The sequence below is a fragment of the Rhinichthys klamathensis genome, unplaced genomic scaffold (genome assembly GCF_029890125.1).
Source record: "Rhinichthys klamathensis goyatoka isolate OS25496 unplaced genomic scaffold, OSU_Roscu_1.1 h1tg000068l_1, whole genome shotgun sequence".
Taxonomy (NCBI): domain Eukaryota; kingdom Metazoa; phylum Chordata; class Actinopteri; order Cypriniformes; family Leuciscidae; genus Rhinichthys; species Rhinichthys klamathensis.
Window position 1 is genome coordinate 5,251,568 of NW_026606611.1, and position 14,283 is coordinate 5,265,850.

Genomic DNA, 14,283 nt, shown 5'->3' on the forward strand with positions numbered 1-14,283 from the left:
ACAGGATAAGCAATTTATAAATCAGAAGGAAGTATAGTACGTGAAATAGAGGAAGGAATGTATGAAGTGATGTGTGGCATGACGTTTGAGGAGATAAGAAGCCTAGCGCTGCCTCCTGCCTTTAGACACAAAAGAAACCAACAGCTTTTTCAGTATAGAGCTCCCTAAACTGTTTCTTCTCTCCTTCAAAAGTGTTCATAAGACATAAAACATGAAGGCAACAGTTTGCAAGTGTGTATATATATAAATGATCCGTTTTCAAGGGGCGGCTCCTTTAAGGCTTGTCAGTAAATGGCCACTGTTATGATTTGCTAACGTCATTGCATAGGAAACAGTATCAACATCCACTCACTATTGCATGCCAGTAACTGTTTTGAAACCTTATCCACCATGCCTTGTTTACAAAACAATCTGTAGTCAAATGCTCCGAACAAACAAAATACTCAGACGTGATTCAGGATGCCACTAAAATACACCATCCACTTGTTTTCCGAAGCTGGAATCCTTTTGAAGTCTCTATAGAGAGATTCAAACGAGCTGTTTAAATTGGATGCCTCAAAGCGAACATTCGTTCCACCTTCTATTTCTCCTGTTGTCAACAGACTTAAGTGGAGTATGCCAGAAACTGAACTCATATCTACTATGTCCAGTGTAGACAGCATCAGTGATTAAAATGGGTTCTATTTTCTTTTGACGCGACACTAGGGCTGGATATCGAGTTCGAAACTTTTTAGGCACCGACCGAATTGCCTCAATGCCATCGAGTATCAAAAAATGTCTTGTCGTTTGGTACCAAATTTCGATACCTAAGGGGTTAATCTCGTCAACGTCAGTGAGCCAATAAGCATGCAGCATAATTGGGTGTGGCGAGGCATCAAGGAAAAAACTAGTTTACACCGGTTACGTCCAGACGTGGCTCACACGTGATGGTGTAGTGTTTAAGCGTCCCAATCCCCATAGATGTAAGAGACGTGGAAAAGATCAAGTAAAAGATGTGGAAAAGATCAAAAGTGTGGCTACGTTTCAACAGCGCATGATGCAATATTTGTGACAAGATAATGGCTGCCAAGACTGGCAACAATACAAATCTGATGAAGCACTTGACACTGCACGGAATAAAAGTTGCTCTGTCTTTGACTGCAAAAAGAACTGGAGCGCGCCACAAATGAACCGAAACTCTGCGTACTTGCCTCACATACATGAGAAACAGGCATATAGAAAGCTTAAAATGTCTACTTTTAAACGAACCAATTCGATTCGAAAACAAATATTCTCTGATTATGAAAGGTGCATTTCTCTCTATAGGCTTGCGCGTTCACTATACTGCAGAGATGATGAGTCAGCAACGTCAACTTCATCTTTGCAGTCAACACTGACTCAGAAAACACTAGTTTATTCATAAACAATTAAAATGTCTCCTTGCTATTTTTTCCCCGACACATTCATAATCATTAGGCTACTTTTGCCAGTGCTTTGCGGCAAGCTTTATGCGTGCTGAGGCCGTGGCATATATTCCGCCTATATGACTCTTTGAGTCTGTAAAAAAAATAAAACCAACGTTTTTTGAGGTAATATCTAATGTAATTAAAACAGACTTCATAAAATTGGTATCGTAAAAAGTATCGTTCAGGAACCGGTATCGGAATCGATATCGAAAATGATTGAACGATACTCAACCCTATGCGACACTCACATCCAGTGTAGGCAAATGTCAGCCGTTAAACTATTTTCCGATGTCTTGCTCTGGGGAAAATCAAAAACAACTGTAAATTAAACGGGTAAATGGTCAAACAATGCAACCATATTATTTATTCATGCTCTAGTGCATGCTGGGAATTCCAGCACTCTGAGTAACCTGTATCTGTGCTGCTAGTTAGCACCTAAAAAAAACTACTTATACAATTTATAATAGAAAAGCTGCTTTGACATGCATTACTTTCATACTTCAGTTCGTAAAAGTATAATAATATAACAATAATAACAAAAGAAAAACCCTACAATAATTGGTTATTTTGTCTGCATTGAAGGGAGAGTGGAAGACAAAAGAAGGTATTGTAAGAAATGTCTCAGTGTTTTTTTGTCCATACAATGTTAATAACCAACATGCTTGAAAATATATTCTTTTATGTGCCACAAAACAGGAGAGCGAGTAAATAATGACAGAATTTTTGGAAAGACATTTTTGGGTGAATTAAGAACCTAAGAATCGGTTTACAGATTCAGAAGGAAATTGGCTGTCTCAGAAGGTCTGTATCAGCGGCCTCATTCGAATTTCACATTCGTGATGGTGTTGGCACTTTCTAGACAGTCTGAAAAATGGTAATTACTGTAAGATATGATACAGTGTGGGTGGAGATCTGGAGCTTAAGCAAACAGCCACGTTTATTTCCTGTCAGACTTGGACTATTTCTGTTAAAAAAGGACTCAGAGCTCCATTCAGCCAGTGGCTTTCATTGATATAAAAACAATAGCAGTATAGTTTTCCAAGAACCCAGCAGGACTCCAAAGGAGTAATTAACAAGCTGCTAATTAACCCAAAGAGGCTTTGTAGAAGTGTTTATGAGCTGTTGAACTGCTTAACTAAAAAAAGAAAAAAGAAAAAAGAAAAAAAAAGAAACGCCCACTGTTGATGAGCTTCTTCACTGTTAAACATTAACCTGTTGTGTGTGAAAGACAAGATTACATGACGGTGGAGTGTTCGGACGGCCTATTTTAAGGACATTTATCACTATCATCATGACATAACGTTTAGTGCATCACTCCCTCTTTGACACTTCAAAGAGTTTCTTGGTAACCTTGATGAATGTAGATAATTGACATGACTTCAGAGATTTCATGACAAAAACAATGCCTACAGGCTTGAGAGACAAAAGAAACCTACAATGTTGTTTTAATTACTGTTTTTACTGGGTGAGCATAAGAGACTTAAAAAAACAGATCACTAACTTTTGATTGATAGCCTACTGTGTCTTAATATTTTGGATAAAATATTAATCTTGCAATTCATCTAATAAGTCATATTGTATCATATTGCTTTTTTATCACAGTTTAGTGGATATATATTCAAGAAATTCCCAGTTCTTTCTTCACTTTTTTTTTCTAATCAAAATGTGTGTTTTCTCAACAGAACATGTTTTCTTGTGAATACTGTTTTAATTGGTAAATGTATGTTTTCCCCCTGCAAGGTCTATGATTTCACTTTCCCTTCTCTTAGTCTTTTGTAAAATCCAAACTAACAAAGCACATCCTCCTCCAGGAAGTGAAATCATTTTCTGTTGGAAAACAACACCACAAACACTAGTAATTATTCATTAAATTATTAATTTAATTAATTCGGTGATGTTTGTGGTATCCACTGGTTTAAAAACATCCCAATTAAAAAAGCATTCCATCTGTGTGACAAAAAAAATGTCCTCACTCATGTAGGCAAAGCAAGCAATGAGTAATTTTAGCTCTTTATTTGTCATCCTGTAAAGTTATAATGAATAAAGATTAACTGTCTGAATTTGATCTAAATATTTCTGAAAGTCTGCTATATCCTTTAATAGAAACACATGAATTATCTAATTAAAAAAATTGCAGAGTGAGAAGAAACTACATAACAATGTCTGCCATTCAGATTTAAACCCTGCAAAACCTAAAAAGAACCATCCAGTAAGAATTACCTCGAACATGAGTCATGTCAGTTCACTTGAGCTGCACAAATGAAATGCTAAAAAGGGATGTTTCCCCTGAGGTGTCAGATAAGTGGAGAGGGAGTGGGCGGAGATGGGCGGTTTCTGACCTGAGCTGCCGGTCCTTGCAGACGGCCACCATAACCAGCAGGTTGCCCAGGACGCTCATGAGCATGACCAGTGACAGGAAGCTGATGAGAGCAACCGTCTTCACCAAGCTGTTGCTGTGGTAAAAGAGAGAAGACACAAACTTATTGAAAATCAGTTGATTGCATGGAACGAAGAAAATCCTGATAAGTGTCATAGTCTTGAAGGCAACTAACAATAAGCATTTCAGTTCCAGAAGACACGACTGGTGCATAAATTTCAGTGAAGAAATGCTGTCTTTAAAATGCATTTAAAGTAAGTTTGATTTGCTAATTGTTAAATGTTGACATTTAAGAAAGGTTTTGCCACCTCAATTCCCATGGAAACAGCTGCGTAAGAGCACTGCCCAGGAATAGAAAGCACATTGCCCACACAGTGTGGTCGAAAAAGACAATTCCTCCTCGTGAAAAATATCATTTTTTATGTTACTGATGACGTGAATCTTACCAACATGTAGCATTGTTCGTTTCTAATCAATGGTGCTATAATGATTGAAACATTTATATTTCTGTATGTGCATTCGTTTTCAGTTTTTATTTACATTAGATTTAGATCACTGCAGTAAATCTGCATATTATTATGCTTTGTGAAGGATCATGTGACTGAAGACTGGAGTAATGATGCTGAAAATTCACCTTTGTCATCACAGGAATAAATTACATTTCAAAATGTATGAAGTTCCTAAACGTAAGTCAGGGAGGAGCGAGCCCATCCAATCTTTCAATCAACAAACAGAGTATATAAGCAGCCGCTTACCTCTCCCTAGTATCAGCTGTTCCAGTATCCCTCCACCTCCCCAAACTCCACCTTCATCTTAGGTACCTTGCCCTTTAATTAACAGGTCCTACATTTAGCCACTGGGGGGTATATCAGAGCTCGAGTTGAAGCTGCTTCATCGAGCCCCTCTCCAGCGGACAGCAAGCCAAATAAGTTTAACCTAATATCTTAAAGATTTTATGGGCAAACGAACTTGTTAAATTAACATAGAAATTTCAACTGAGGCACGGAGTGAAAGTAGTTCATATATGTATGTATATATGTGTGTGTGTATGTGTGTGTGTGTTTATATATATAAAGTTTATTTTGCTTCAGTGTTCTATTACAATCATTCTATTTATTTTACTTCCTGAACTTTTTTGGACACATCTAAATTGTCAGTAAATAAAAAATACCAGCTTTTCACTGAAAATCGCCTATAATATTGTTGTAATAAATGGCTATAACTTGCTTAGGGATTGTTACATGTAGTCAAAATTACATCTGGAAATGTAGAATATCCAAGAACAGCTTCTAAAGGAAAACAAAAAAAACTTCAGGAGGATTTGTTTGAGTTAAGTAAAAAAAATCACTAAAAATATGCTGCCGTTTTTCTTAAATCTGGTAAATTCATCCATTCTAAGACAAAATAAATGTAAAATTGGATTATTTAAATTAGATAGATTAAAACTTCAAGTTCTCCTGTTTTAAATTATATATGGCACTTGATGCTGACTGTTATAATGGGTTAGAAAAACAAAGAAAAGAACAGGCGGTGCAGGTGCTCCAAAAATGGTCTAGGTCTTTAAGGGTTAAATGGATATAATATTTCACAATATTACTGTTTTTACTGTAATCAAATAAATGCAGTCTTGGTGAGAGACTTTCAAAAATATTAAAAAAATCTTACCATCCCCAACACTGTAAAAAATGTTTAAGTCATTTCAACTTAAATTACATTAAACTGACTTTAAAAAATGAGTTGAATCTTGTATAACTTATTAAAAAAGTAAAAAATTGCGTAACTTCTTTTGATGAGTTAAAGCAATGTGAAAAAAAAAACATATTTTGTCATAACTTATTGATCATCTATTTTTTTTTCAGTGAAACATCTGAATAATAGTGTATATCTTGATTTTTTGGATAAAGTATTAATCTCACAATTCAACAAATTAGTCATATTGTATAATAGTTTTTTATTTCATCACAGTTTAGTGGACATAAAAGTATATTTTTAATATTTTATATTGCTATAAAGATTTAGATGGTAAATCGCATCGTGAAAATTACCATAATGCCTCTTGTATAACCTATAAACTCAAAAGTAGCTCTTATCCGACAATGTTTTCCCTCAAGATTGACTTTGACTATGTAATTGTAGGCTAAAGCGTGTTATTTTGACTGCAGGCTTTAAGAAGAGATAACCCCCCTACTGCACATTCGAGACAAATGAACGGCAGGGAATTTGAGATAACTGATAGAGTCATAGAGAGTCAGCTCAACCGCAGAACGTTTGACACTTCTTTTGTTCATGAGCTATAAAGCTCTACCTGTCTAAAGACATAGTAGAAATCTGGGTTGATCTTGCAGTGAATGTCATGTCATGCCTAACGTGAATTTGTTGTTTAAAAAAACAAATTAGAATAAATCAGAAAAGACATGACAGCATGAAATGCCCAGTAAGAATTTATTAAACTCTAATTAGATCCTTCACTTAGATTACTTGGATCTGCTACTTTCTGTGACATTATTTTGTTAATTTCAAGAGTATATATAATCCTAGAGTGAGATACTGTAGATTCAATTGGCATTCATCCATTATGATGGGGCTAGAGACTACTGGAGTAAAGAAAAAAATCAATATAGACAGAGAATTGAATATTATAGGTGCTAAGAAGTGAAGCAGGAGATCTGAATGAGGAGGGAGATAGAAGAAAAATGATCTCTGGAGAGAGGTAAGCAGTTGCTTAGTCTTTGAAATATGACTGGCGGCCGGGATTAAATGAACACGCTCCTCTAGAATAAAACTTTTGTTATATCCATAAAATTGAACATAAGTCTACAGTCCATAGAAAGTTTTCTCAGTGGCACTTTTGCAAGTCATCACATCAAGACATCCTCTTATGCAGAAGACTTCTTGAATGTATTTTTTGTTTCTTTTTCTTTTTTTCACCAAATATCCTGCGTTGGAGTTGGAGATCTGTTAATAAAGTAAAATGTCTACTAATGTCAAGTTTTAGTTTGTGTGTTGATTTTCTGTTTGTATTTTTGATCAGTTCCTGTGTTCATTTGTTCTGTTTACAGCCACTCCTTTGTTTCTATGGTTACTGTCATTATGAGTTCATTTGTACTAGCTGTGTCTGATTAATTATCTCGTTTCTGTTTGCTATTCAAGATGCACCCTTGCTTTCAGTCTTTGTCTGGTCTCTGTTGTGTTGGTGTGTGTCTTCCCTGCCTGTCAGCTTGTTCCAGAGTATTATTATTATTATTATTATTAAAGTTTGAGTTTGCATCTTGAATCGGAGTCTTCAGTCTGTTCCTGAGATAACCACAGTGTGACAGAAGACCGGACCCCTAAAATGGATAAAGCAGCACAGTTCACTGCTTTGGCCAGGAAGGGTCTCAACTTTGTAGACTACTCCGTGGAGTTTTGCCATCCTCTCCCCCTATGATGATGAGACCCTCGGAAAACTATATTGGATGAGGGCCAACTAACACCCAGTTGAACTTTTAGACACTAGAGGACTACCCTGGAGGATGCCATTCTCAAGTGTCTGGAAGACATGTACCCCCAATCCAGAAAACAGCCAGCTCACGTCTCGTCCCAAGATGGCCGCCCTTCCAGAGTCTCGTCCCGTCATCATCATGGCTGCCCTTCCAGAGTATTGTCCTGTCATCTTCATGGCCGCCCTTCCAGAGTCTCGTTCCGTCATCATCATGGCTGCCCTACCAGAGTATTCTCCTGTCATCTTCATGGCCGCCCTTCCAGAGTCTCGTCCTGTCATCTTCATGGCTGCCCTTCCAGAGTATTGTCCCGTCATCATCATGGCTGCCCTTCCAGAGTATTGTCCCGTCATCATCATGGCTGCCCTTCCAGAGTCTCGTCCCGTCATCATCATGGCCACCCTTCTAGAGTCTCGTCCTGTCATCGTCATGGCCGACCTTCCAGAGTCTCGACCTGTCATGGCCGCCCTTCCAGAGTCTCGTCCTGTCATCGTCATGGCCGCCCTTCCAGAGTTCGACCTGTCATGACCTGTCATGGCCACCCTTCCAGAGTCTCATCCTGTCATCGTCATGGCCACACTTCTAGAGTCTCGTCCAGTCATTGTCATGGCCGCACTTCCAGAGTCTCGTCCCGTCAGAGACTCTGGTCTGCCCTGGTCCCCTGAGTTGCCGGCACCACCCTGGTGGCTGTCTGTTAACCCTAAGCGTAGGCCCACCCCAGTTTGTGGCGAGTGGACGCGCCTTTTGGGGAGGAGGGAGTAATGTCACATTTCAGTTTGTGTGTGGACTTTCTGTTTGTATTTTTGATCAGTTCCTGTGTTAATTTGTTCAGTGTCCCGCCACTCTTTTGTTTCTTTGGTTACTGTCATTATGAGTTAATTTGTCCCAACTGTCTGATTAATTATCTAGTTTCTGTTTTCTATTTAAGATGCACCCTTGCTTTCAGTCTTTGTCCGGTCTCTGTTGCTCCATTTTATATAGGTAAAATATCAAACCAAGTGGCAATCCAAGGGGGTGTTGAAACAGTCAGTTCTCCTTAAAGCTGGAATACACTATGCAATTTTAAAAGTATGAGCAGGTTTTAAAACACTAGGAATCATACACTTGCCAACTTTATAAATGGTTACAGAGACAAATTGGACATCATACACTAAACGACTGAGGATCATACACTATTGCTGTTCCGAACACAAACTCACACAGCAAAAAAATATGACTCATTGTTAGGAGACTCATGACAAACGAAAATGTGTTTTAAAACACTACGCAATTTTCTGTGAAAAATGTCAACTCCGACTGGCCAAAATCTACAGATTGGCCCTGACTTTTGACTACTATCTGAGAAATTTATACAGCAGCTGTGGTTGCCAGGAATTTAGCATAAAAATACAGTAGTAACATTTTAGGTTTTATTTTAGATTTAACTTAAATTTGCAGTAAAAAACATTTAATTGACTAATAAAATGCTAATATACCAACCTGTACTAATATCTGTATTGTACCTTTGTAATACACTGACAATCACCTAAAACAGGTGATGAGAAAATCACATGAATCAAAGCTCATCACATGCAGATTTTCCACAAGCTGATAAGGTAAATGCTAATATATAAGATGCACTGTGTAATTCACAAAAATACTAAACACCATCATGGTAACACACATGACACTAAAATAATGCAATAAACATTAATTTAACAACATTAGATGTAACAAAATCCTAATGTACATTACTGATTAGAAAAAAAAAGAAACGTCTCGGTTACGTCGGATGACGGAGAATGGGGGTTTCGCCAGAAAGCCTATCTTCGAGTATTAAAAAACGAGCCTATGGCAATGAAATGCCATGGGTTTGCGGAATTTGCATAATGTATCTCCGCCCCACCGCGCGGGTATTTAAGGAGAGACACCTGCAACAGTAGATCATGTCTTCGCTGAGGAGCCGAGACTGAACTCAGGCGTCTACCCAGCGGTACAGCGGAAGTGGCAGGGAGACGTAACGTCTCGGTTACGGATGTAACCCTCGTTCCCTGAGTAGGGAACGGAGACGTTACGTCTCCCTGCCACTTCCGCTGTACCGCTGGGTAGACGCCTGAGTTCCCTTTCGTAGTCACTCCGAGTTACGTCGGATGACGGAGAATGGGGGTCCCCGTGTAATCACGCCACCTTCACAGCTGTCTTCCAGTGCCCTGCGAAGTCTGACCTCCCTGTCGTGATATAGGCATGGACGAAGGAGTCCTACTTAACACAGGAATACCAAGGTACACTGGGAAGCATATCTCAGGGGAGATATGCCGCAGCATGCCTACCCATAGGGAGGACTTAAGAATACACATATGGCCGAGGGGGCTTCATATGGAGGAACACTGGAGTGACCAGCCCGTGGGGTGGCAACTTTCAACTCCAGGAGTGGCAAGGTGGCTTGCCGAGGGAAAGACACATGCTCAAAGAGGCTTACAGTGGAAATACACATGTGGGGGTTACTCAGAGGAGGAACCATGCACACGGAGGCACCTAGCCGACGCACAGGCAATAGACACTGGCGCCAGCGTCAACAGTGCTGGAGGAACTCAGGGCTTCAGAGAGGAAGGCTACCTGAGGAAATATCGCACGTATCCAGTCCGTGGATTGGAATGGCGAGCAAGCGAGACACCTAACGGCTCCCATGTTAGCTTGAAAAAGACAGTACATGGGCGGAGACTGGCTCCACTCGGAGATTGTAAAATCTGGCGAATGTGTTGGGTGTCGCCCAGCCTGCAGCTCTGCAGATGTCTGTTAGCGAGGCGCCACGCGCTACAGCCCAAGAGGACGCCACACTCCGGGTGGAGTGGGCGGTCACACCAAGGGGGCACGGTCGACCTTGCTGCTGGTATGCCAAAGCAATGGCGTCCACTATCCAGTGGAATAACCTTTGCTTGGAGAGAGCCTTTCCCTTCAGCTTCCCACCATAACAGACAAAGAGCTGGTCTGAGGTCCTGAAACACTGCGTCCTGTCTACGTAAGCACGGTGGGCGCGTACTGGACAGAGCAGTGCCAAGGCTGGGTCTGCCTCCTTCAGGGGCAGCGCTTGCAGGTTCACCACCTGGTCCCGGAAGGGAGTGGTGGGAACCTTGGGCACATATCCAGGCCGGGGTCTCAGGATCACGTGAGAGCAGGCCGGCCCGAATTCCAGGCACGCTTCGTCAACGGAGAGTGCGTGCAGATCCCCCACCCTCTTGATGGAGGCCAGTGCAACCAGGAGCTCTGTCTTCATTGACAGGAACTTAATCTCCACTGATTGCAGAGGCTCAAAGGGAGCCCTCTGCAGGGCATATAAGACCACTGAGAGGTCCCAAGAGGGTACGAGAGGAGGGCGAGGAGGATTCAGTCTCCTCGCTCCTCTCAGGAACCTGATGATCAGGTCGTGCTTTCCCAGAGACTTACCTTCAACTGCATCGTGATAAGCAGCGATAGCGGCCACATACACCTTCAGGGTGGAGGGAGACAGCCTTCGCTCCAACCCGTCTTGCAGAAAGGAAAGCACGACCCGATCGAGCATCTCCTGGGGTCTTCTCGCCGAGAAGAGCACCAGTTGACGAAGAGGTTCCACTTCAACGCGTAGACGTGTCTCGTGGACAGCGCTCTAGCGGAAGTGATGGTAGCCGCCACCGCAGGTGGCAGGGTCCTCAAACCTGCCTCATCCCGTCCAGGAGCCACACGTGGAGTCTCCAAAGATCGGGACGAGGGTGCCATAGGGTGCCCCGTCTCTGAGAAAGGAGGTCCTTCCTCAGAGGAATTGGCCAAGGAGGTGCTGTCGCGAGGAGTATCAGTTCGGAGAACCAGGTCTTGGTGGGCCAGTATGGGGCGACCAATATGACCTGCTCCTCGTCCTCCTTGATCTTGCACAGAGTCCGTGCGAGAAGGCTCACTGGGGGAAACGCATATTTGCGTAGGCCCTGCGGCCAGCTGTGCGCCAGTGCATCCGTGCCGAGCGTGCCCTCGGACAGGGAGTAATACAGGGCGCAATGGGATGAGTCATGGGAGGCAAACAGATATCTCTGTGCGTCCCCGAACTGGTCCCATATCAGCTAGCTGACTGGGGATGGAGTCGCCATTCGCCAGAGGTTGGCCGGAGCCGTGACAGCTCGTCGGCTGCAAGGTTCCGCTCTCCTGGAATGTAAATAGCACGAAGGGACCTCAGGTGCTTCTGACTCCATAAGAGGAGGTGGCGTGCGAGTTGCGACATACGGCGAGAGCGTAGACCACCCTGATGGTTGATGCATGCTACTGTCACCGGTATTGTCCGAACGGACAAGTACGTGTTGACCCTGGAGCAGCGCGTGGAAGCGGTGCAGGGCAAGGCGTACTGCCAGCAACTCGAGGCAATTGACATGCATGAGGCGCTGGGGTCCTGTCCAGGAGCCCGCGGCTGCATGTCCATTGCACATGGCGCCCCAGCCCGTGGCAGAGGCATCTGTGGAGACAACAACATGCCTGGAAACTCGTTCTAGGGGAACTCCGGCCCGTAGAAAGCTGAGGTTCCGCCACGGGGTGAAGGACTGACGGCAGGTCGGAGTTATTGGAACTCTGAGCGTACCGCGATGCCATGCCCACCTCGGGACCCGATCGCGAAGCCACAGCTGAAGCGGTCTCATATGAAGCAATCCGAGTGGCGTTGCCGCGGCTGCGGATGCCATATGCCCCAGGAGCCTCTGAAAAAGTTTCAGTGGGACCGCACTCTTGCCCTCGAACTGTCGAAGACAAGTCAGCAGTGAGTGTGCGCGCTCGCTCGTAAGCTGCGCGGACATGGCGACCGAGTCTATCTCCATACCGAGAAAAGAGATCCTCTGCACGGGGCAAAGTTTGCTCTTCTCCCAGTTGACCCGAAGGCCCAGACGGGCTAGGTGCCGGAGCACTAGGTCTCTGTGTTCGCAAACCTGGACTCGAGAGTGAGCTAATATTAGCCAGTCGTCAAGGTAATTCAGGATGCGAACCCCGTGTTCGCGCAGGGGAACAAGGGCTGCCTCGACGACCTTCGTAAAGACGCGAGGAGACAGAGCCAACCCGAATGGGAGAACTGCGTACTGGTATGCCTGCCCCTCGAAAGCAAACCGAAGAAACGGTCTGTGTCGAGGTAAAATGGAGACATGAAAGTAGGCGTCCTTCAGGTCTATCGCTGCAAACCAATCCTGTGGCCGCACGCATTCGAAAATGCGTTTGGTCGTGAGCATCCTGAACGGCAGCCTGAGAAGGGAGCGGTTCAAGACGCGCAGATCCAGGATTGGCCGTAACCCACCGGTCTTCTTGGGGACAATGAAGTACGGGCTGTAAAACCCTGACCTCATTTCGGCTGGAGGGACAGCCTCGATTGCACCCTTCGCCAGCAGGTGGCAACCTCCGCTCTCATGATCGGGGCATTGCCACCGACCAAAGTAACGGACTCCCCTGAAGCGGGGAGGAGACCGTGCGAATTGGATCGCATAGCCGAGCCTGATAGTTCGGGCGACCCAGCGGGACAGGTAGGGAAGCTCTAACCAAGCTCCCAAGAACTGAACCAGCGGAAACATCCGAACGACAGACGTCCCCCCGGAGGGGCAGTGAAGCGGAGTGACCGGCCCAGGCGTGGGTGGCATAGCGGCCCGGTGCGGGGGCACGGTCATGCTCCGCGTCCTGACAGAGGAGACCAGGGAAGGACCAGCGTTCCACGGGGGTCTGCTCTGCCAGGGGTCTGGCGACAGAGGGGGACGAGAGTGGTGTGGTCCGGAGACGGCACACACTGTCATCCGCGCCCTCAGAGACAAAGGGGGACGAGAGCGGCAAGGCCCGGGAGCGTCGCGCACTGTCGTCCGGCCCTCTGAGGGCTCAGAGATGGGATGCAGCTCTTTGGTTTAGAAAGATTCTCCCCCAGCCCTCCACCGGGGGAAGGAGTGGCCCTGCAACCACTCCCTGAAGAACTGCAACCCACATCTGAGCTGCACGTAACGGGAGCGCCGCAAGCCTGGCCTTGGCGGTACGGTACGGGCAGGGGCGCCTTCCTGCGACCACCTCCACGGCGTGGCCCGGTGCTGCTGGGGGCCGGGCGGGAGGGGGCGGAAGTCGCAGGAGGGCGCATTCGGCAGCAAGCGGACTGGGGCGTCTGAGCCGGCAGCTGGAGGCAGCAAAGCCGCGGGGTCAGACAAAATAGCCACAGTCCACTTCTGGGCGGCCGAGAACTGTTGGGCAGAGTCCTCGACCACGTCGCTGAAGAGGCCAGCCTGGGATATGGGGGAGTTGAGGAAACAAAATCACTCAGCCTCGCGCACATCAACCAGGTTAGCCAGAGGTGTCTGACCACCTATGTGGACATCACCTGACTCAGGGAGCGTGCGGTCACCTACGTCGCTCGGAGAGCAAGGTCGGTGACGGCAGGCAGCTCAAGGATGAGCCCTGAATCAGCCCTACCCTCGTGCATGTCATTGAACACCCAGGAGGATGGCAATAACACGCAGTGAGGTGGCAGCCTGCCCCGCAGCTCTATAGGTCCCCGCCACCGGAGTAGACAAGAACCTACAGGCATTGGAGGGGTGCTTAAGAGTCGCCACGCCAGGTGGAGGCGCTGTGGGGACACATAAGTGTTGCCACAGAACACTCCACAGGGGGAACCCCAGTGCACCCTAGGCCGCGGCCTCTACAAGGGCAGAGAAGGCGGAAGAGGCCACTGAGCAGTCGCGAAAAGTCAAGGAGACTTCCACGATCTCATGATCTCTTCATGCACGTCCAGGTAGAAAGGATTTGGGTTCACCACCCCCAAAAACCAATCACCCGGGAAGCATAACTGTGCACTCTGGATCAAACTCGTTATGCTAGCACATCCGAGGACGGCAGCACAGACGAGCCATCATCTCTAGAGGACTCCAGCTCACCTTGTGATGCGGTGATACATGATTTCATCAGCCGGGGTACCGAATGAGACCGCGGGCCCGCGGGCGGGTCGGCGAACTCACCTGGGACCACGCAGGTTGCA

At 45.3% G+C, this 14,283-nt stretch overlaps 1 protein-coding gene across 2 annotated transcripts in view; it reads right to left on the reverse strand.

Moving 5' to 3' along the window:
* The window catches only part of htr4 (5-hydroxytryptamine receptor 4), a 140,554-nt gene that overhangs the window by 83,752 nt on the left and 42,519 nt on the right, over positions 1–14,283 (reverse strand). For both annotated transcript variants that reach the window (XM_056250346.1, XM_056250347.1), the window contains exon 3: positions 3,785–3,898. In XM_056250346.1, coding sequence (XP_056106321.1) covers positions 3,785–3,898 — 114 coding nt within the window. The remainder of the gene's footprint in view (positions 1–3,784; positions 3,899–14,283) is intronic.